General features: G+C 57.8%; 1 protein-coding gene across 1 annotated transcript in view; it reads left to right on the top strand.

Moving 5' to 3' along the window:
- LOC122555070 (fibrillin-3-like) overlaps positions 1-20,554 on the top strand; it is a 43,936-nt gene extending 23,382 nt beyond the window's left edge. Inside the window, exons 7-10 of the mRNA XM_043700731.2 lie at positions 11,580-11,675; positions 12,339-12,461; positions 16,848-16,943; positions 17,978-20,554. Of these exons, the coding sequence (XP_043556666.1) occupies positions 11,580-11,675; positions 12,339-12,461; positions 16,848-16,943; positions 17,978-17,991 (329 nt within the window). The 3' untranslated portion in view covers positions 17,992-20,554. The remainder of the gene's footprint in view (positions 1-11,579; positions 11,676-12,338; positions 12,462-16,847; positions 16,944-17,977) is intronic.
- The last annotated feature ends 339 nt before the right edge of the window (positions 20,555-20,893 follow it).

Below are 20,893 nucleotides of genomic sequence, written 5' to 3'. Positions count from 1 at the left end.
GGGGATTCATACACATCTGGACAGGCAGGGAGGGGATTCACACTCACCCGGACAGGCAGGGAGGGGATTCACACTCACCTGGACAGGCAGGGAGGGGATTCACACTCACCTGGACAGGCAGGCAGGGAATTCACACTCACCTGGAGAGAGGGAGGGGATTCATACACATCTAGACAGGCAGGGAGGGGATTCACACTCACCCGGACAGGCAGGGAGGGGATTCACACTCACCTGGACAGGCAGGGAGGGGATTCACACTCATCCGGACAGGCAGGGAGGGGATTCACACCCACCTGGACAGACAGGGAGGGGATTCACACTCACCTGGACTGACAGGGAGGGGATTCACACCCACCTGGACTGACAGGGAGGGGAGTCACACTCACCTGGACTGACAGGGAGGGGATTCACACTCACCTGGAGAGGCAGGGAAGGGATTCACACTCACCTGGATAGGTGGCTAGGGGATTCACACTCACCCAGACAGGCAGGGAAGGGATTCACACTCACCTAGACTGACAGAGAAGGAATTCACAGTCCCCTGGACATGCAGGGAGGGGATTCACACTCACCCAGACAGACATGGAGGGGATTCACACTCACGTGGATTGGTAGATAGGGGATTCACACTCACACAGACGGGCTGGGACGGGATTCACACTCACCCGGACAGGCAGGGATGGGATTCACACTCACCCGGACAGGCAGGGAGGGGATTCACACTCACCCGGACAGGCAGGGAGGGGATTCACACTCACCCGGACAGGCAGGGAGGGGTTTCACACTCACCCAGACAGGCAGGGAGGGGATTCACACTCACCCGGACAGGCAGGGATGCGATTCACACTCACCCAGACAGGCAGGGAGGGGATTCACACTCACCTGGAAAGGCAGGGAGGGCATTCACACTCATCCGGACAGGCAGGGAGGGGATTCACACTCACCCGGACAGGCAGGGATGGGGTTCACACATCCAGACAGGCAGGGAGGGGATTCACACTCACCTGGAAAGGCAGGGAGGGGATTCACACTCACCCAGACAGGCAGGGAGGGGATTCACACTCACCTGGAAAGGCAGGGAGGGCATTCACACTCATCCGGACAGGCAGGGAGGGGATTCACACCCACCTGGACAGGGAGGGAGAGGATCCACACTCACCTGGACAGGGAGGGAGGGGATTCACACTCACCCAGACAGGCAGGGAGGGGATTCACACTCACCCGGACAGACAGGGAGGGGATTCACACTCACCTGGACAGACAGGGAGGGGATTCACACTCACCCAGACAGGCAGGGAGGGGATTCACACTCACCAGGTCTGACAGGGAGGGGATTCACACTCACCCGGATAGACAGGGAGTGGATTCAGACTCACCCGGATAGACAGGGAGTGGATTCACACTCACCAGGACTGACAGGGAGGGGATTCACACTCACCCGGACAGGCAGGGAGGGGATTCACACTCACCTGGACAGGCAGGCAGGGAATTCACACTCACCTGGAGAGAGGGAGGGGATTCATACACATCTGGACAGGCAGGGAGGGGATTCACACTCACCCGGACAGGCAGGGAGGGGATTCACACTCACCTGGACAGGCAGGGAGGGGATTCACACTCATCCGGACAGGCAGGGAGGGGATTCACACCCACCTGGACAGACAGGGAGGGGATTCACACTCACCTGGACTGACAGGGAGGGGATTCACACCCACCTGGACTGACAGGGAGGGGAGTCACACTCACCTGGATAGACAGGGAGGGGATTCACACTCACCTGGACAGGCAGGGAGGGGATTCACACTCATCTGGATAGGTAGCTAGTGGATTCACACTCACCCAGACGGGCTGGGAGTGGATTCACACTCACCTGGACTGACAGGGAGGGGATTCACACCCACCTGGACAGACATGGAGGGGGTTCACACTCACCTGGACAGACATGGAGGGGGTTCACACTCACATGGGCTGACGGGGAGGGGCTTCTCCCTCACCCGGACAGGCAGGGAGGGGATTCACACTCACCCAGACGGGCTGGGAAGGGATTCATCCCCAGCTGGATAGACAGGGAAGGGATTCACACTCACCTGGACTGACAGGGAGGGGATTCACACTCACCTGGAGAGGCAGGGAAGGGATTCACACTCACCTGGATAGGTAGCTAGGGGATTCAAACTCACCCAGACAGGCAGGGAAGGGATTCACACTCACCTAGACTGACAGAGAAGGAATTCACAGTCCCCTGGACAGACAGGGAGGGGATTCACACTCACCCAGAAAGGCAGGGAGAGGATCCACACTCACCCGGACAGGCAGGGAGGGGATTCACACTCACCCGGACAGGCAGGGAGGGGATTCACACTCACCTGGACAGGCAGGCAGGGAATTCACACTCACCTGGAGAGAGGGAGGGGATTCATACACATCTGGACAGGCAGGGAGGGGATTCACACTCACCCGGACAGGCAGGGAGGGGATTCACACTCACCTGGACAGGCAGGGAGGGGATTCACACTCATCCGGACAGGCAGGGAGGGGATTCACACTCACCCGGACAGGCAGGGAGGGGATTCACACTCACCTGGACAGGCAGGGAGGGGATTCACACTCATCCGGACAGGCAGGGAGGGGATTCACACTCACCCAGACAGGCAGGGAGGGGATTCACACTCACCTGGAAAGGCAGGGAGGGCATTCACACTCATCCGGACAGGCAGGGAGGGGATTCACACACACCCGGACAGGCAGGGATGGGGTTCCCACATCCAGACAGGCAGGGAGGGGATTCACACTCACCTGGAAAGGCAGGGAGGGGATTCACACTCACCCAGACAGGCAGGGAGAGGATCCACACTCACCTGGACGGAGGGAGGGGATTCACACTCACCCAGACAGGCAGGGAGGGGATTCACACTCACCCGGACAGACAGGGAGGGGATTCACACTCACCTGGACAGACAGGGAGGGGATTCACACTCACCCAGACAGGCAGGGAGGGGATTCACACTCAACAGGACTGACAGGGAGGGGATTCACACTCACCCGGATAGACAGGGAGTGGATTCACACTCACCTGGACAGACAGGCAGGGAATTCACACTCACCTGGAGAGAGGGAGGGGATTCATACACATCTGGACAGGCAGGGAGGGGATTCACACTCACCCGGACAGGCAGGGAGGGGATTCACACTCACCTGGACAGGCAGGGAGGGGATTCACACTCATCCGGACGGGCAGGGAGGGGATTCACACCCACCTGGACAGACAGGGAGGGGATTCACACTCACCTGGACTGACAGGGAGGGGATTCACACCCACCTGGACTGACAGGGAGGGGAGTCACACTCACCTGGATAGACTGGGAGGGGATTCACACTCACCTGGACAGGCAGGGAGGGGATTCACACTCATCTGGATAGGTAGCTAGGGGATTCACACTCACCCAGACGGGCTGGGAGTGGATTCACACTCACCTGGACTGACAGGGAGGGGATTCACACCCACCTGGACAGACATGGAGGGGGTTCACACTCATCTACATAGACAGGGAGGGGATTCACACCCACCTGGACAGACATGGAGGGGGTTCACACTCACTTGGGCTGACGGGGAGGGGCTTCTCCCTCACCCGGACAGGCAGGGAGGGGATTCACACTCACCCAGACGGGCTGGGAAGGGATTCATCCCCAGCTGGATAGACAGGGAAGGGATTCACACTCACCTGGACTGACAGGGAGGGGATTCACACTCACCTGGAGAGGCAGGGAAGGGATTCACACTCACCTGGATAGGTAGCTAGGGGATTCACACTCACCCAGACAGGCAGGGAAGGGATTCACACTCACCTAGACTGACAGAGAAGGAATTCACAGTCCCCTGGACAGACAGGGAGGGGATTCACACTCACCCAGAAAGGCAGGGAGAGGATCCACACTCACCCGGACAGGCAGGGAGGGGATTCACACTCACCCGGACAGGCAGGGAGGGGGTTCACACTCATCCGGACAGGCAGGGAGGGGATTCACACTCACGTGGACAGGCAGGGAGGGGATTCACACCCACCTGGATAGGCAGGGAGGGGATTCACACTCATCCGGACAGGCAGGGAGGGGATTCACACTCACCTGGAAAGGCAGGGAGGGGATTCACACTCACCTGGACAGGCAGGGAGGGGATTCACACCCACCTGGACAGGGAGGGAGGGGATTCACACTCACCTGGACAGGGAGGGAGGTGATTCACACTCACCTGACAGGCAGGGAGGGGATTCACTTTCACCCGGACATGCAGGGAGGGGATTCACACTCATCTGGAAAGGCAGGGAGAGGATTCACACTCATCTGGACAGGCAGGGAGGGGATTCACACTCACCTGGACGGAGGGAGGGGATTCACACTCACCCAGACAGGCAGGGAGGGGATTCACACTCACCCGGACAGACAGGGAGGGGATTCACACTCACCTGGACAGACAGGGAGGGGATTCACACTCACCCGGATAGACAGGGAGTGGATTCACACTCACCTGGACAGACAGGCAGGGAATTCACACTCACCTGGAGAGAGGGAGGGGATTCATACACATCTGGACAGGCAGGGAGGGGATTCACACTCACCCGGACAGGCAGGGAGGGGATTCACACTCACCTGGACAGGCAGGGAGGGGATTCACACTCACCTGGACAGGCAGGCAGGGAATTCACACTCACCTGGAGAGAGGGAGGGGATTCATACACATCTGGACAGGCAGGGAGGGGATTCACACTCACCCGGACAGGCAGGGAGGGGATTCACACTCACCTGGACAGGCAGGGAGGGGATTCACACTCATCCGGACAGGCAGGGAGGGGATTCACACCCACCTGGACAGACAGGGAGGGGATTCACACTCACCTGGACTGACAGGGAGGGGATTCACACCCACCTGGACTGACAGGGAGGGGAGTCACACTCACCTGGACTGACAGGGAGGGGATTCACACTCACCTGGAGAGGCAGGGAAGGGATTCACACTCACCTGGATAGGTGGCTAGGGGATTCACACTCACCCAGACAGGCAGGGAAGGGATTCACACTCACCTAGACTGACAGAGAAGGAATTCACAGTCCCCTGGACATGCAGGGAGGGGATTCACACTCACCCAGACAGACATGGAGGGGATTCACACTCACGTGGATTGGTAGATAGGGGATTCACACTCACACAGACGGGCTGGGACGGGATTCACACTCACCCGGACAGGCAGGGATGGGATTCACACTCACCCGGACAGGCAGGGAGGGGATTCACACTCACCCGGACAGGCAGGGAGGGGATTCACACTCACCCGGACAGGCAGGGAGGGGTTTCACACTCACCCAGACAGGCAGGGAGGGGATTCACACTCACCCGGACAGGCAGGGATGCGATTCACACTCACCCTGACAGGCAGGGAGGGGATTCACACTCACCTGGAAAGGCAGGGAGGGCATTCACACTCATCCGGACAGGCAGGGAGGGGATTCACACTCACCCGGACAGGCAGGGATGGGGTTCACACATCCAGACAGGCAGGGAGGGGATTCACACTCACCTGGGAAGGCAGGGAGGGGATTCACACTCACCCAGACAGGCAGGGAGAGGATCCACACTCACCTGGACAGGGAGGGAGGGGATTCACACTCACCCAGACAGGCAGGGAGGGGATTCACACTCACCCGGACAGACAGGGAGGGGATTCACACTCACCTGGACAGACAGGGAGGGGATTCACACTCACCCAGACAGGCAGGGAGGGGATTCACACTCACCAGGACTGACAGGGAGGGGATTCACACTCACCCGGATAGACAGGGAGTGGATTCAGACTCACCCGGATAGACAGGGAGTGGATTCACACTCACCAGGACTGACAGGGAGGGGATTCACACTCACCCTGACAGGCAGGGAGGGGATTCACACTCACCTGGACAGGCAGGCAGGGAATTCACACTCACCTGGAGAGAGGGAGGGGATTCATACACATCTGGACAGGCAGGGAGGGGATTCACACTCACCCGGACAGGCAGGGAGGGGATTCACACTCACCTGGACAGGCAGGGAGGGGATTCACACTCATCCGGACAGGCAGGGAGGGGATTCACACCCACCTGGACAGACAGGGAGGGGATTCACACTCACCTGGACTGACAGGGAGGGGATTCACACCCACCTGGACTGACAGGGAGGGGAGTCACACTCACCTGGATAGACAGGGAGGGGATTCACACTCACCTGGACAGGCAGGGAGGGGATTCACACTCATCTGGATAGGTAGCTAGTGGATTCACACTCACCCAGACGGGCTGGGAGTGGATTCACACTCACCTGGACTGACAGGGAGGGGATTCACACCCACCTGGACAGACATGGAGGGGGTTCACACTCACCTGGACAGACATGGAGGGGGTTCACACTCACATGGGCTGACGGGGAGGGGCTTCTCCCTCACCCGGACAGGCAGGGAGGGGATTCACACTCACCCAGACGGGCTGGGAAGGGATTCATCCCCAGCTGGATAGACAGGGAAGGGATTCACACTCACCTGGACTGACAGGGAGGGGATTCACACTCACCTGGAGAGGCAGGGAAGGGATTCACACTCACCTGGATAGGTAGCTAGGGGATTCAAACTCACCCAGACAGGCAGGGAAGGGATTCACACTCACCTAGACTGACAGAGAAGGAATTCACAGTCCCCTGGACAGACAGGGAGGGGATTCACACTCACCCAGAAAGGCAGGGAGAGGATCCACACTCACCCGGACAGGCAGGGAGGGGATTCACACTCACCCGGACAGGCAGGGAGGGGATTCACACTCACCCGGACAGGCAGGGAGGGGATTCACACTCACCCAGACAGACATGGAGGGGATTCACACTCACGTGGATTGGTAGATAGGGGATTCACACTCACACAGACGGGCTGGGACGGGATTCACACTCACCCGGACAGGCAGGGATGGGATTCACACTCACCCGGACAGGCAGGGAGGGGATTCACACTCACCCGGACAGACAGGGAGGGGATTCACACTCACCCGGACAGGCAGGGAGGGGATTCACACTCACCCAGACAGGCAGGGAGGGGATTCACACTCACCCAGACAGGCAGGGAGGGGATTCACACTCACCCAGACAGGCAGGGAGGGGATTCACACTCACCTGGAAAGGCAGGGAGGGCATTCACACTCATCCGGACAGGCAGGGAGGGGATTCACACACACCCGGACAGGCAGGGATGGGGTTCCCACATCCAGACAGGCAGGGAGGGGATTCACACTCACCTGGAAAGGCAGGGAGGGGATTCACACTCACCCAGACAGGCAGGGAGAGGATCCACACTCACCTGGACGGAGGGAGGGGATTCACACTCACCCAGACAGGCAGGGAGGGGATTCACACTCACCCGGACAGACAGGGAGGGGATTCACACTCACCTGGACAGACAGGGAGGGGATTCACACTCACCCAGAAAGGCAGGGAGGGGATTCACACTCAACAGGACTGACAGGGAGGGGATTCACACTCACCCGGATAGACAGGGAGTGGATTCACACTCACCTGGACAGACAGGCAGGGAATTCACACTCACCTGGAGAGAGGGAGGGGATTCATACACATCTGGACAGGCAGGGAGGGGATTCACACTCACCCGGACAGGCAGGGAGGGGATTCACACTCACCTGGACAGGCAGGGAGGGGATTCACACTCATCCGGACGGGCAGGGAGGGGATTCACACCCACCTGGACAGACAGGGAGGGGATTCACACTCACCTGGACTGACAGGGAGGGGATTCACACCCACCTGGACTGACAGGGAGGGGAGTCACACTCACCTGGATAGACTGGGAGGGGATTCACACTCACCTGGACAGGCAGGGAGGGGATTCACACTCATCTGGATAGGTAGCTAGGGGATTCACACTCACCCAGACGGGCTGGGAGTGGATTCACACTCACCTGGACTGACAGGGAGGGGATTCACACCCACCTGGACAGACATGGAGGGGGTTCACACTCATCTACATAGACAGGGAGGGGATTCACACCCACCTGGACAGACATGGAGGGGGTTCACACTCACTTGGGCTGACGGGGAGGGGCTTCTCCCTCACCCGGACAGGCAGGGAGGGGATTCACACTCACCCAGACGGGCTGGGAAGGGATTCATCCCCAGCTGGATAGACAGGGAAGGGATTCACACTCACCTGGACTGACAGGGAGGGGATTCACACTCACCTGGAGAGGCAGGGAAGGGATTCACACTCACCTGGATAGGTAGCTAGGGGATTCACACTCACCCAGACAGGCAGGGAAGGGATTCACACTCACCTAGACTGACAGAGAAGGAATTCACAGTCCCCTGGACAGACAGGGAGGGGATTCAAACTCACCCAGAAAGGCAGGGAGAGGATCCACACTCACCCGGACAGGCAGGGAGGGGATTCACACTCACCCGGACAGGCAGGGAGGGGGTTCACACTCATCCGGACAGGCAGGGAGGGGATTCACACTCACGTGGACAGGCAGGGAGGGGATTCACACCCACCTGGATAGGCAGGGAGGGGATTCACACTCATCCGGACAGGCAGGGAGGGGATTCACACTCACCTGGAAAGGCAGGGAGGGGATTCACACTCACCTGGACAGGCAGGGAGGGGATTCACACCCACCTGGACAGGGAGGGAGGGGATTCACACTCACCTGGACAGGGAGGGAGGGGATTCACACTCACCTGACAGGCAGGGAGGGGATTCACATTCACCCGGACAGGCAGGGAGGGGATTCACACTCATCTGGAAAGGCAGGGAGAGGATTCACACTCATCTGGACAGGCAGGGAGGGGATTCACACTCACCTGGAAAGGCAGGGAGAGGATTCACACTCATCTGGACAGGCAGGGAGGGGATTCACACTCACCTGGAAAGGCTGGGAGGGGATTCACACTCACCCGGACAGGCAGGGAGGGGATTCACACTCACCCGGACTGACAGGGTGGGGATTCACACTCACCCGGACAGGCAGGGAGGGGATTCACACTCACCTGGACAGGGAGGGAGAGGATCCACACTCACCTGGACAGACAGGGAGGGGATTCACACTCACCTGGACAGACAGGGAGGGGATTCACACTCATCCGGACAGGCAGGGAGGGGATTCACTCTCACCTGGACAGGCAGGGTGGGGATTCACACTCACCTGGACAGGCAGGGAGGGGATTCACACTCACCTGGACAGATAGGGAGTGAATTCACACACTCCCGGACAGGCAGGGAGGGGATTCACACTCACCCGGACAGGCAGGGAGGGGATTCACACTCACCTGGACAGGCAGGGAGGGGATTCACACTCACCCGGACAGGCAGGGAGGGGATTCACACTCACCCGGACAGGCAGGGAGGGGATTCACACTCACCCAGACAGACAGGGAGGGGATTCACACTTACCTGGACAGGCAGGGAGGGGATTCACTCTCACCTGGACAGGCAGCGAGGGGATTCACACTCACCTGGACAGACAGGCAGGGAGGGGATTCACACTCACCTGGACAGACAGGGAGGGAATTCACACACTCCCGGACAGGCAGGGAGGGGATTCACACTCACCCGGACAGGCAGGGAGGGGATTCACACTCACCTGGACAGGCAGGGAGGGGATTCACACTCACCCGGACAGGCAGGGAAGGGATTCACACTCACCCGGGCAGGAAGGGAGGGAATTCACACTCACCCGGACAGGCAGGGAGGGGATTCACACTCATCTGGACTGACAGGGAGGGGATTCACACCCACCTGGACAGACATGGAGGGGGTTCACACTCACCTGCATAGACAGAGAGGGGATTCACACCCACCTGGACAGACATGGAGGGGGTTCACACTCACTTGGGCTGACGGGGAGGGGCTTCTCCCTCACCCGGACAGGCAGGGAGGGGATTCACACTCACCCAGACGGGCTGGGAAGGGATTCATCCCCAGCTGGATAGACAGGGAGGGGATTCACACTCACCCGGACAGACAGGGAGGGGATTCACACTCACCCGGACAGGCAGGGAGGGGATTCACACTCACCTGGACTGACAGGGAGGGGATTCACACTCACCCGGACAGGCAGGGAGGGGATTCACACTCACCCGGACAGGCAGGGAGGGGATTCACACTCACCCGGACAGACAGGGAGGGGATTCACACTCACCCGGACAGGCAGGGAGGGGATTCACACTCACCCGGACAGGCAGGGAGGGGATTCACACTCACCTGGACAGGGAGGGAGAGGATCCACACTCACCTGGACAGGCAGGGAGGGGATTCACACTCACCTGGATAGACAGGGAGGGGATTCACACTCACCTGGACAGACAGGGAGGGGATTCACACTCATCCGGACAGGCAGGGAGGGGATTCACTCTCACCTGGACAGGCAGGGAGGGGATTCACACTCACCTGGACAGGCAGGGAGGGGATTCACACTCACCCGGACAGGCAGGGATGGGATTCACACTCACCCGGACAGGCAGGGATGGGATTCACACTCACCCGGACAGACAGGGAGGGGATTCACACTCACCCGGACAGGCAGGGAGGGGATTCACTCTCACCCAGACAGGCAGGGAGGGGATTCACACTCACCTGGACAGGGAGGGAGAGGATCCACACTCACCCGGACAGGCAGGGAGGGGATTCACACTCACCCGGACAGACAGGGAGGGGATTCACACTCACCTGGACAGGGAGGGAGAGGATCCACACTTACCTGGACAGACAGGGAGGGGATTCACACTCACCTGGACAGACAGGGAGGGGATTCACACTCATCCGGACAGGCAGGGAGGGGATTCACACTCACCCGGACAGACAGGGAGGGGATTCACACTCACCCGGACAGGCAGGGAGGGGATTCACACTCACCTGGACAGGCAGGGAGGGGATTCACACTCACCCGGACAGGCAGGGAAGGGATTCACACTCACCCGGGCAGGAAGGGAGGGAATTCACACTCACCCGGACAGGCAGGGAGGGGATTCACACTCACCTGGACAGGGAGGGAGGGGATTCACACTCACCCGGACAGGCAGGGAGGGGATTCACACTCACCTGGAAAGGCAGGGAGGGGATTCACACTCACCCAGACAGGCAGGGAGAGGATCCACACTCACCTGGACAGGCAGGGAGGGGATTCACACTCACCCGGACAGGCAGGGAGGGGATTCACACTCACCTGGAAAGGCAGGGAGGGGATTCACACTCACCCAGACAGGCAGGGAGAGGATCCACACTCACCTGGACAGGCAGGGAGAGGATCCACACTCACCTGGACAGTCAGGGAGGGGGTTCACACCCACCTGTAGAGACAAGGAGGGGAGTCACATTCACCTCGCCTGCCAGGTTCTGCGGGAGGGGAGTTCTCAGTGAGTTCAGGGGAATATGACTCTTGCAGCACAGAGGGTCATGTGATCACACTACAACAGGGTGAAGTGGATGGCTGAATGATAAGGTTCCAGCTGATTGTTTGGTTCAGTGTTGAATTAACATAGCACCTGTCCCCTTCCCCCACAGCCATCTGCAGCCCTGCGTGCCTACCTCCTCAGCGATGTCAGGCTCCAAACCAGTGCACGTGCCCTCCTGGGTTAACAGGACCACAGTGCACAATCGGTAAGAGACAGATCAGGTGTAAATTTCCTCTCTCACTGTGACATCCCTCACAGACTGTTGCCTTAAGGAGGGAGGGTTTTACTGAGGCACAGTGTGGGTGCGGGCAAGTGAGGGAAACTGATGATGTGAAGGACCAGTGCAAAACCCAAAGTTGTTGTTCCTTGTGGTGATAGAGGAGAGAACAAGGATGTTAAACACGCGTAAGCTCGGGTCCGAAAGGGAGAAGAGAATGGACTATCTCTTGTGATGGTAATGGCTCTCTCCAGCGAGGGAATGAGTGGGAATAGGTTCCAGAGCGAGGGCAGGTGAGAATGGGGTAATAGGTTGCAGAGTGAGGGTGGTGAAGTGAGGTTGTAATGGGTTAAAGAGTGAGGGTGGAGAAGTGAGGTGGTAATGGGTTACAGAGTGAGGGTGGGAGATTGTGGGGGGAATGGGTTACAGAGTGAGGGTGGGGGAGTGTGGGCGTAATAGCTGACAGAGTGAAGATGGGGGAAGAGGGGTTTATGGATTACAGAGTGAGTGTAGAGGATTGAGTTGTTAATGGGTTACAGTGTGAAGGTGGGAGATGAGGGGGCAATAAGTTAGGTAAAAACAGAGTGAGGGTGAGTGATTGAGGGGGTAACAGGATACAGGCCATTTCCTGTCCTTGTTCTTTGCAAACAGATGTCAATGAGTGTGAGACTGGGACTGCACGTTGCCAACACGGCTGCATCAACACTCCAGGATCCTTCCGATGTACCTGTCAGTCAGGGTACCGCCTCGCCAACGATGGGAGATCCTGTATCGGTAACATTATATACCACAACCTGACCTGTCAGCTCCCCAACACTGAGGGAGCGCTGCACTGTCAGAGGATCAGTGCTGAGAGAGCTCTGCACTGTCGGAGGATCAGTGCTGAGGGAGCTCCGCACTGTCAAAGAGTCACTGCTGAAGGAGCTCCGCACTGTCAGAGGGTCAGTGCTGAGGGAGTGCCACACTGTAGGAGGGTCAATGCTAATGGAGCTCTACACTGTCGGATGGTTAGTGCTGAGGGAGCTCTACACAGTTGGCGAGTCAATGCTGAGGGAGCACCACACTGTTGGAGGGTCAGTGCTGAAGGAGTGCCGCATTGTTGTTGGAGGTCAAGGCCGAGGGTGTGCCGCACTGTCGGAGGGTCAGTGCTGAGGGTGTGCCGCACTGTTGGAGGGTCAGTGCTGAGGGTGGGCCACACTGTCGGAGGGTCAAGGCTGAGGGTGTGCCACACTGTCGGAGGGTCAGTGCTGAGGGTGTGCTGCGCTATTAGAGGGTTAGTGCTGAGGAAACGGGCATTGTCAGAAGGTCAGTGCTGTGGGAGTGCAGCACTGTTAGAGGGCCAGTGCTAAGGGATTGTCAAGCTGTTTGAGGGTCAGTGCTGAGAGGGTTTTGCACTGTTGGAGGGTCAGTGTTGAGGGAGTGCCACACTGTCGGAGGGTCAGTGCTGAGGAAGCTCCACACTTGTCAAAGGGTCAGTGCTGAGGTAGCTCCACACTGCAGGAGGGACAGTGCTGAGGGAGTGCCACACTGTCGGAGGGTCAGTGCTGAGGAAGCTCCACACTTGTCAAAGGGTCAGTGCAGAGGGAGCTCCACACTGCTGGAGGTACAGTGCTGAGGAAGCTCCACACTGTCGGAGGGTCAGTGCTGAGGAAGCTCCACACTTGTCAAAGGGTCAGTGCTGAGGTAGCTCCACACTGTTGAAGGGTCAGTGCTGAGGGAGCTCCACACTGCTGGAGGGACAGTGCTGAGGGAGCTCCACACTGTCGGAGGGTCAGTGCTGAGGTAGCTCCACACTGTTGAAGGGTCAGTGCTGAGGGAGCTCCACACTGCTGGAGGGACAGTGCTGAGGGAGCTCCACACTGCTGGAGGGACAGTGCTGAGGAAGCTCCACACTGCTGGAGGGACAGTGCTGAGGGAGCTCCACACTGCTGGAGGGTCAGTGCTGAGGGAGCTCCACACTGCTGGAGGGACAGTGCTGAGGGAGCTCCACACTGTTGAAGGGTCAGTGCTGAGGTAGCTCCACACTGCTGGAGGGACAGTGCTGAGGGAGCTCCACACTGCTGGAGGGATAGTGCTGAGGGAGCTCCACACTGCTGGAGGGACAGTGCTGAGGGAGCTCCACACTGCTGGAGGGACAGTGCTGAGGAAGCTCCACACTGCTGGAGGGACAGTGCTGAGGGAGCTCCACACTGCTGGAGGGACAGTGCTGAGGTAGCTCCACACTGTTGAAGGGTCAGTGCTGAGGGAGCTCCACACTGCTGGAGGGACAGTGCTGAGGGAGCTCCACACTGCTGGAGGGACAGTGCTGAGGAAGCTCCACACTGCTGGAGGGACAGTGCTGAGGAAGCTCCACACTGCTTGAGGGACAGTGCTGAGGTAGCTCCACACTGTTGAAGGGTCAGTGCTGAGGTAGCTCCACACTGCTGGAGGGACAGTGCTGAGGGAGCTCCACACTGCTGGAGGGTCAGTGCTGAGGGAGCTCCACACTGCTGGAGGGACAATGCTGAGGGAGCTCCACACTGCTGGAGGGTCAGTGCTGAGGGAGCTCCACACTGCTGGAGGGACAGTGCTGAGGGAGCTCCACACTGCTGGAGGGACAGTGCTGAGGTAGCTCCACACTGCTGGAGGGACAGTGCTGAGGTAGCTCCACACTGCTGGAGGGACAGTGCTGAGGGAGCTCCACACTGCTGGAGGGACAGTGCTGAGGGAGCTCCACACTGCTGGAGGGACAGTGCTGAGGGAGCTCCACACTGCTGGAGGGTCAGTGCTGAGGGAGCTCCACACTGCTGGAGGGACAGTGCTGAGGGAGCTCCACACTGCTGGAGGGACAGTGCTGAGGGAGCTCCACACTGCTGGAGGGTCAGTGATGAGGGAGTGCCACACTGTCGGAGGGTCAGTGCTGAGGGAGCTCCACACTTGTCAAAGGGTCAGTGCAGAGGGAGCTCTACACTGTCGAGGGAATCAGTGCTGAGGAAGCTCCACACTGTTGAAGGGTCAGTGCTGAGGTAGCTCCACACTGCTGGAAGGACAGTGCTGAGGGAGCTCCACACTGTCGGAGGGACAGTGCTGAGGGAGCTCCACACTGCTGGAGGGTCAGTTCTGAGGGAGCTCCACACTGCTGGAGGGTCAGTGCTGAGGGAGTTCCACACTCCTGGAGGGTCAGGTCTGAGGGAGCTCCACACTGCTGGAGGGTCAGTGCTGAGGAAGCTCCACACTGCTGGAGGGTCAGTGCTGAGGGAGCTCCACACTGCTGGAGGGACAGTGCTGAGGTAGCTCCACACTGCTGGAGGGTCAGTGCTGAGGTAGCTCCACACTGCTGGAGGGTCAGTGCTGAGGAAGCTCCACACTGCTGGAGGGACAGTGCTGAGGGAGCTCCAAACTGCTGGAGGGACAGTGCTGAGGGAGCTCCACGCTGCTGGAGGGACAGTGCTGAGGGAGCTCCACACTGCTGGAGGGTCAGTGCTGAGGGAGTTCCACACTGCTGGAGGGTCAGTTCTGTGGGAGCTCCACACTGCTTGAGGGTCAGTGCTGAGGGAGCTCCACACTGCTGGAGGGTCAGTGCTGAGGGAGTTCCACACTGCTGGAGGGTCAGTGCTGAGGGAGCTCCACACTGCTGGAGGGACAGTGCTGAGGGAGCTCCACACTGCTGGAGGGTCAGTGCTGAGGGAGTTCCACACTGCTTGAGGGTCAGTGCTGAGGGAGCTCAACACTGCTGGAGGGTCAGTTCTGAGGGAGCTCCACACTGCTTGAGGGTCAGTGCTGAGGGAGCTCAACACTGTTGGAGGGTCAGTGCTGAGGGAGCTCAACACTGCTGGAGGGACAGTGCTGAGGGAGTTCCACACTGCTTGAGGGTCAGTGCTGAGGGAGCTCAACACTGCTGGAGGGTCAGTTCTGAGGGAGCTCCACACTGCTTGAGGGTCAGTGCTGAGGGAGCTCAACACTGTTGGAGGGTCAGTGCTGAGGGAGCTCAACACTGTTGGAGCGTCAGTGCTGAGGGAGCTCCACATGTCGGAAGGTCAGTGCTGAGAGGATGCTACACTGTCGGAGGGTCCGTGCTGAAAGTGTGTCACACTGTCGGAGGATTATTGCTGAGGGAGCGGTCAATGTCAGAGGAAGAGTGCTGAGGGAGTGCCACACTCTCGGAGGGTCAGTGCTGAGGGAACGGGTACTATCGGAAGGTCAGTGCTGAGGGAGTGCTGCAAGGTCAGAAGGTCAGCACTGAGAGCACTGCACTGTTGGAGGGTCACCACTGAGGGAACGTGCACTGTCGGAAGGTCAGTGCTGAGGGAGTGCAGTATTGTCAGAGGGTCAGCGCTGACGGAGCGCCGCACTGTTGGAGGGTCAATGCTGAAGGAACAGACCCTGTCATATTGGAGGGTCAGGGCTGAGTGAGTGCCACACTGTTGGAGGGTCAGTGCTGAGGAAGTGCCACACTCTCAGAGGGTCAGTGGTGAGGGAGTGCCGCACAGTTTGAGGGTCAGTGCTGAGGGAGTATGGCACTGTCGGAGGGTCAGAGCTGAGGGAGTGTTGCAATGTCAGGGGGTCAGCGCTGAGGGAATGTCGCACTGTCGGAGGGTCAGTGCTGAGGGAGTGTTGCACTGTCGGAGGGTCAGAGCTGAGGGAGTGTTGCACTGTCGGAGGGTCTGTGCTGAGGGAGTGTCGCACTGTTGGAGAGTCTGTGCTGAGGAAGTGTTGCACTGTCGGAGGGTCTGTGCTGAGGGAGTGTTGCACTGTCGGAGGGTCTGTGCTGAGGGAGTGTCGCACTGTTGGAGAGTCTGTGCTGAGGAAGTGTTGCACTGTCGGAGGGTCTGTGCTGAGGAAGTGTTGCACTGTCGGAGGGTCAGAGCTGAGGGAGTGTCGCACTGTCGGAGGGTCTGTGCTGAGGGAGTGTTGCACTGTCGGAGGGTCTGTGCTGAGGAAGTGTTGCACTGTCGGAGGGTCAGAGCTGAGGGAGTGTCGCACTGTCGGAGGGTCTGTGCTGAGGGAGTGTTGCACTGTCGGAGGGTCTGTGCTGAGGAAGTGTTGCACTGTCGGAGGGTCAGTGCTGAGGAGAGGGTTGCTGAGCACTCTGAGCCTGCTGGTGATTTGGGCAGAGCTGGGACATTCATGCTGTTGCCTTGTGTTGAGTTTATGATGTATGAATGTTCTCCTCTCTCACAGCAATATGTGATAAACCATGTCGAAACCTGGGGGTGTGTCTGATTCCAAACCACTGCTCCTGCTTTCCCTGGTTTTCTGGAGCAGCCTGTGAAGTGGGTAAGTATTGTACCTCCTAGCAGCTAATGCTATGACAATCTCCAATAAGGTACAACCTAACCACTGTCCTTTGACATTCAATGGTGTTACCTCAATGAATCCCCTACAAACAACATCTTGGGAGTTACCATTGACCAGAAACTCAACTGGACTCACCACATCAACACAGTGGCTACAAGAGCAGGTCAGTAGCTGGGAATCCTGCAGTGAGTAACTCACCTCCTGACCCACCAAAGACTGTTCCACCATCTATAAGACACATGTCAGGAATGTGAGGGAATACTCCCCACTTGCCCTGGAAGGGGGCAGCTTGAACAACACGCCAGAAGCTTGACACCATCCAGGACAAAACAGCTTCCACTTGATTGGCACCACATCCAAAAGGATCCATTCCCTCCCCCACCAACGCTCAGAAGGAGCTGTATGTACCATCTACAAGATGCACTGCAGAATCTCATCAAAGATCATCAGATAGCACTTTCTAAACTCACAACCACTTCCATCTAGAAGGACAAGGGCAGCAAATACATGGGAATACCACCACACTTCAAGTTCCCCTCTGAGCCCCTCACCATCCTGACTTGGAAATATATCACCGTTCCTTCAGTGTCACTGGGTCAGAATCCTGGCATTCCCCCGCTAAGGGACATTGTACTTCCGCATACAGCACATGGATTGCAGCGGTTCAAGAAGGAAGCTCACCCCCACCTTTTCAAGGGGGGCAACGAGGAAAGGGTAATAAATGCTGGGCCCAGCCAGTAATGCCCATGTCCCAGTAATAATTGGCCTCCTGCTGTTCTCCTGTGTAACAGGCTGGAGAAGGGGCTGAATGACCTCCAGTTATTCTCCTGTGTAACAGATTGGAAGAGGGGCTGAATGGCCTCCAGGTGTTCTCTTGTGTAACAGGCTGGAGTTGGGGCTAAATGGCCTCCTGGCATTGTTCTGTATATTTGATATGTAGTCAATAAGATGGGGTCCATCCCGATGAGTGTTCTCTGTGAGTAAACTAATTTTTTTCTGGATTCTTTCCACAGTGAGGAGACGCTGAACAAAACCACCCTCCTCCAGCTGGATATCTGGCTGCTCAGACCCCAGTCTGCTTTGCTTTGTTCCCATAATCTAACTCGGTATCCCTGTCACTGTCATCTCAGGCCCCACTCCCCGAGCTCACTTCCACACTCTGTCCATCCATTGGTCTGAAACTCAGTCAGCACCCACAGCCTGACCACACGTCGAGGGTAGTAGCTAGTGACTGAGGACAGCTCCTATCCCCATCACTGCTATCTCATCAGTGTGTTTGCATTGCAGCACCCACTGGCACAGCAACATTGGGACCCAGCACCCACCAGGGCACAGCAACACCGGGACACAGCACCCACTGGGACCCCGCACCCACTGGCATCCAGCACCCACTGCGGCACAACACCCAATGGGACCCAGCATCCACTGGGGCATAGCACGTAGCAGGACCCAGCCCCCAATGGCACCCAGCACCCACCAACACCCACCAGGACACAACCCCCCCCCACTGGCACCCAGCACCCACCAGGACACAGCACCCACCATGGCACAGCAACGCCAGGACCCAGCCTCCACCAACGCCAGCACCCACGGGGACACAGCACCCACTGGCATCTAGCAACCATCAGAGACACTGCATCCACATGGATCCAGCCCCCACTGACACGCATCACCCACCGGGACCCAGCACCTATCGGGACTCAGCACCCACCGGCACCCAGCACCCACCGGGATGGCCCCCACTGGCATCCAGCAACCACCAGGACACAGCACCCAATGGCACCCAGCCCCCACTGAGACACAGCACCCACCGGCACCCAGCCCTCACCGGCACCCGACACCCACCAGCACCCACTTGTATCCAGCACCCACAGGGACAACCCCCACCAGCACCTACCACCCATTGGCACACAGCACCCACAGGGACACAGCACCCAATGGCACCCAGCCCCTACTGGGACACAGCACCCACCGGCACCCAGCCCTCACCAGCACCCTACACCCACCAGCATCCACTTGTACCCAGCACCCACAGGGACAGTCCCCAATGGCATCTAGCACCCACAGGGACATAGTACCCACCGGTACCCAGCACTCATCGGGACCCACCGGCTATCAGTACCCAATCCCTCACTCTGTCACCTACTCTAGCCCCTACATCCCCTCCCTATCTCTGTCACTTCCTCCAACACATACACCCTTCCCTATCTCCATAACCTGCTCCAGCCCCTGAACCTCTCCCTGTGGCTGTAATCTCCTCCAGCACCGAACCCCTCCCTATCTCTGTCACTGTAACCTCCTCCAGCCCTTACACCCCTCTCTATCTCTGACACCTCTTCCGGCCTCTACACTACTTTCTTATCCGCGAAGTATCCTCCAGCCCCTACACCCCTCTTTATCTCTGTAACCTCTTCAAACCCCTACTCCCCTCTTTATCTCTCCAATTTCCACCAGCCCCTACATCCCCTCCCTATCTCTGTCACTTTATCCAGCCCCTACATCCCCTCCCTATCTCTGTCACCTTGGCCAGACTCTAAACCCTTACCTATCTCTGTTACCCCTTACACCCCTCACTATCTTCATAACATCCTCCAACTCCTATACTCCTCTCTATCTTTATCATCACCTCCAGCCCTCGGTATTCCTTTCTCCATTTCTCCCCCCTCCACCCTTGGTTCCCATCCGATACGGGGTGAAATCTCACTGAGGGAAGGCTGTAACATTCCAATGGGACCCTCGCTGGTACCTGCTCCAACACGGTGTGTGCCAATGGGAGTCGGGTTTATGGAGTTATACATTGTGTTTTGTACCATTCCCCACCAACCCATTACTCTGTCCTCTCATTGGGGAGGGGGAGGGGCAGAGACAGGAGATATCTTTAAGAGTGAGAAACCATCCTGAGCACTGAGTTAATGTCATCTGTCTGCTCCCTCTCTGAAGGTCAGGGAGTTGTCAGAAAGTGAATTACCCCGAGGGGGTTGGAAAGTGTGGGGGGTGGGGGGATGTTGAGGGAGGGGCAACGTGGTGGGGGTGGGGGGACCAGTGTGTGACAACAGGCACATCTAAAACTGGTACCAAGCTCCCATCATCACAGCTGAACAGGAGCAGCACTAACTTTTACAGATACATCATAGAAAGCATTTTATCCTGGTACGGCAATCACTCTACCCAGGACCGTAAACAAACTACAGAAAGTTGTGAACGCAGCTTAGACCATCACGGAAGCCAACCACCCATCCGTGGACTCATTTACCCTTCCTGCTGCCTCAGAAAGGCTGCCAATATAATTAAAGACCCTTCCCACCACCCGGTTACAATTTCTCCCACCCTCTTCCATCAGGCTGAAGATACAGAAGCTTAAACACAAGTACCAACAGGTTCAAGAACAGCTCCTTCCCCACTGTAATTAGATCGATGAATGGACTCTCTAATTTCAAAACTAATGTTGATCACACTCTCTGTACACTTCCTCTGTAGATGTAACTTTGTTTTCCTCGCTCTGTTTGATCTTAGTGTGGTATAATCTGCCTGTACTGTACTTTTCATTGTACCCACAGACATGGGACAACAATAAATCAAATCAAAGCAAATCTGACACGCTGCATGTCCATTACTGTGGCGCCTGTTCCCTCCTCGGCAGAGTGCTGGGTAAACCCAGAAAGCACAGCATAGATGGTAAACATGGAAGTTTTTTACCAGAAAGCAGACAGCTTTGGAAATGCACCAGACAATCCAACTGCACAATTGCAGAAACTGAATCAGATCTTTGTAATCATTACGGAGACAGTTACACAGAGATCCATACTGGGAATGTAACAATCAGTGATATTTAACACTACGGAGGGACAGGAGGGATGGGGAAGATGCTGAAGGAGTGCAGTTAATAAGAGATCGAATGAGCACAAATGGAAGGGATGATCATGGTGTCT

Source organism: Chiloscyllium plagiosum, unplaced genomic scaffold (genome assembly GCF_037043375.1).
Source record: "Chiloscyllium plagiosum isolate Xiang-an unplaced genomic scaffold, Cpla_swu_hap1 HiC_scaffold_12, whole genome shotgun sequence".
Taxonomy (NCBI): domain Eukaryota; kingdom Metazoa; phylum Chordata; class Chondrichthyes; order Orectolobiformes; family Hemiscylliidae; genus Chiloscyllium; species Chiloscyllium plagiosum.
Note: the sequence above shows the minus strand (reverse complement) of the source record. Positions and strands in the feature narration are given on the sequence as shown.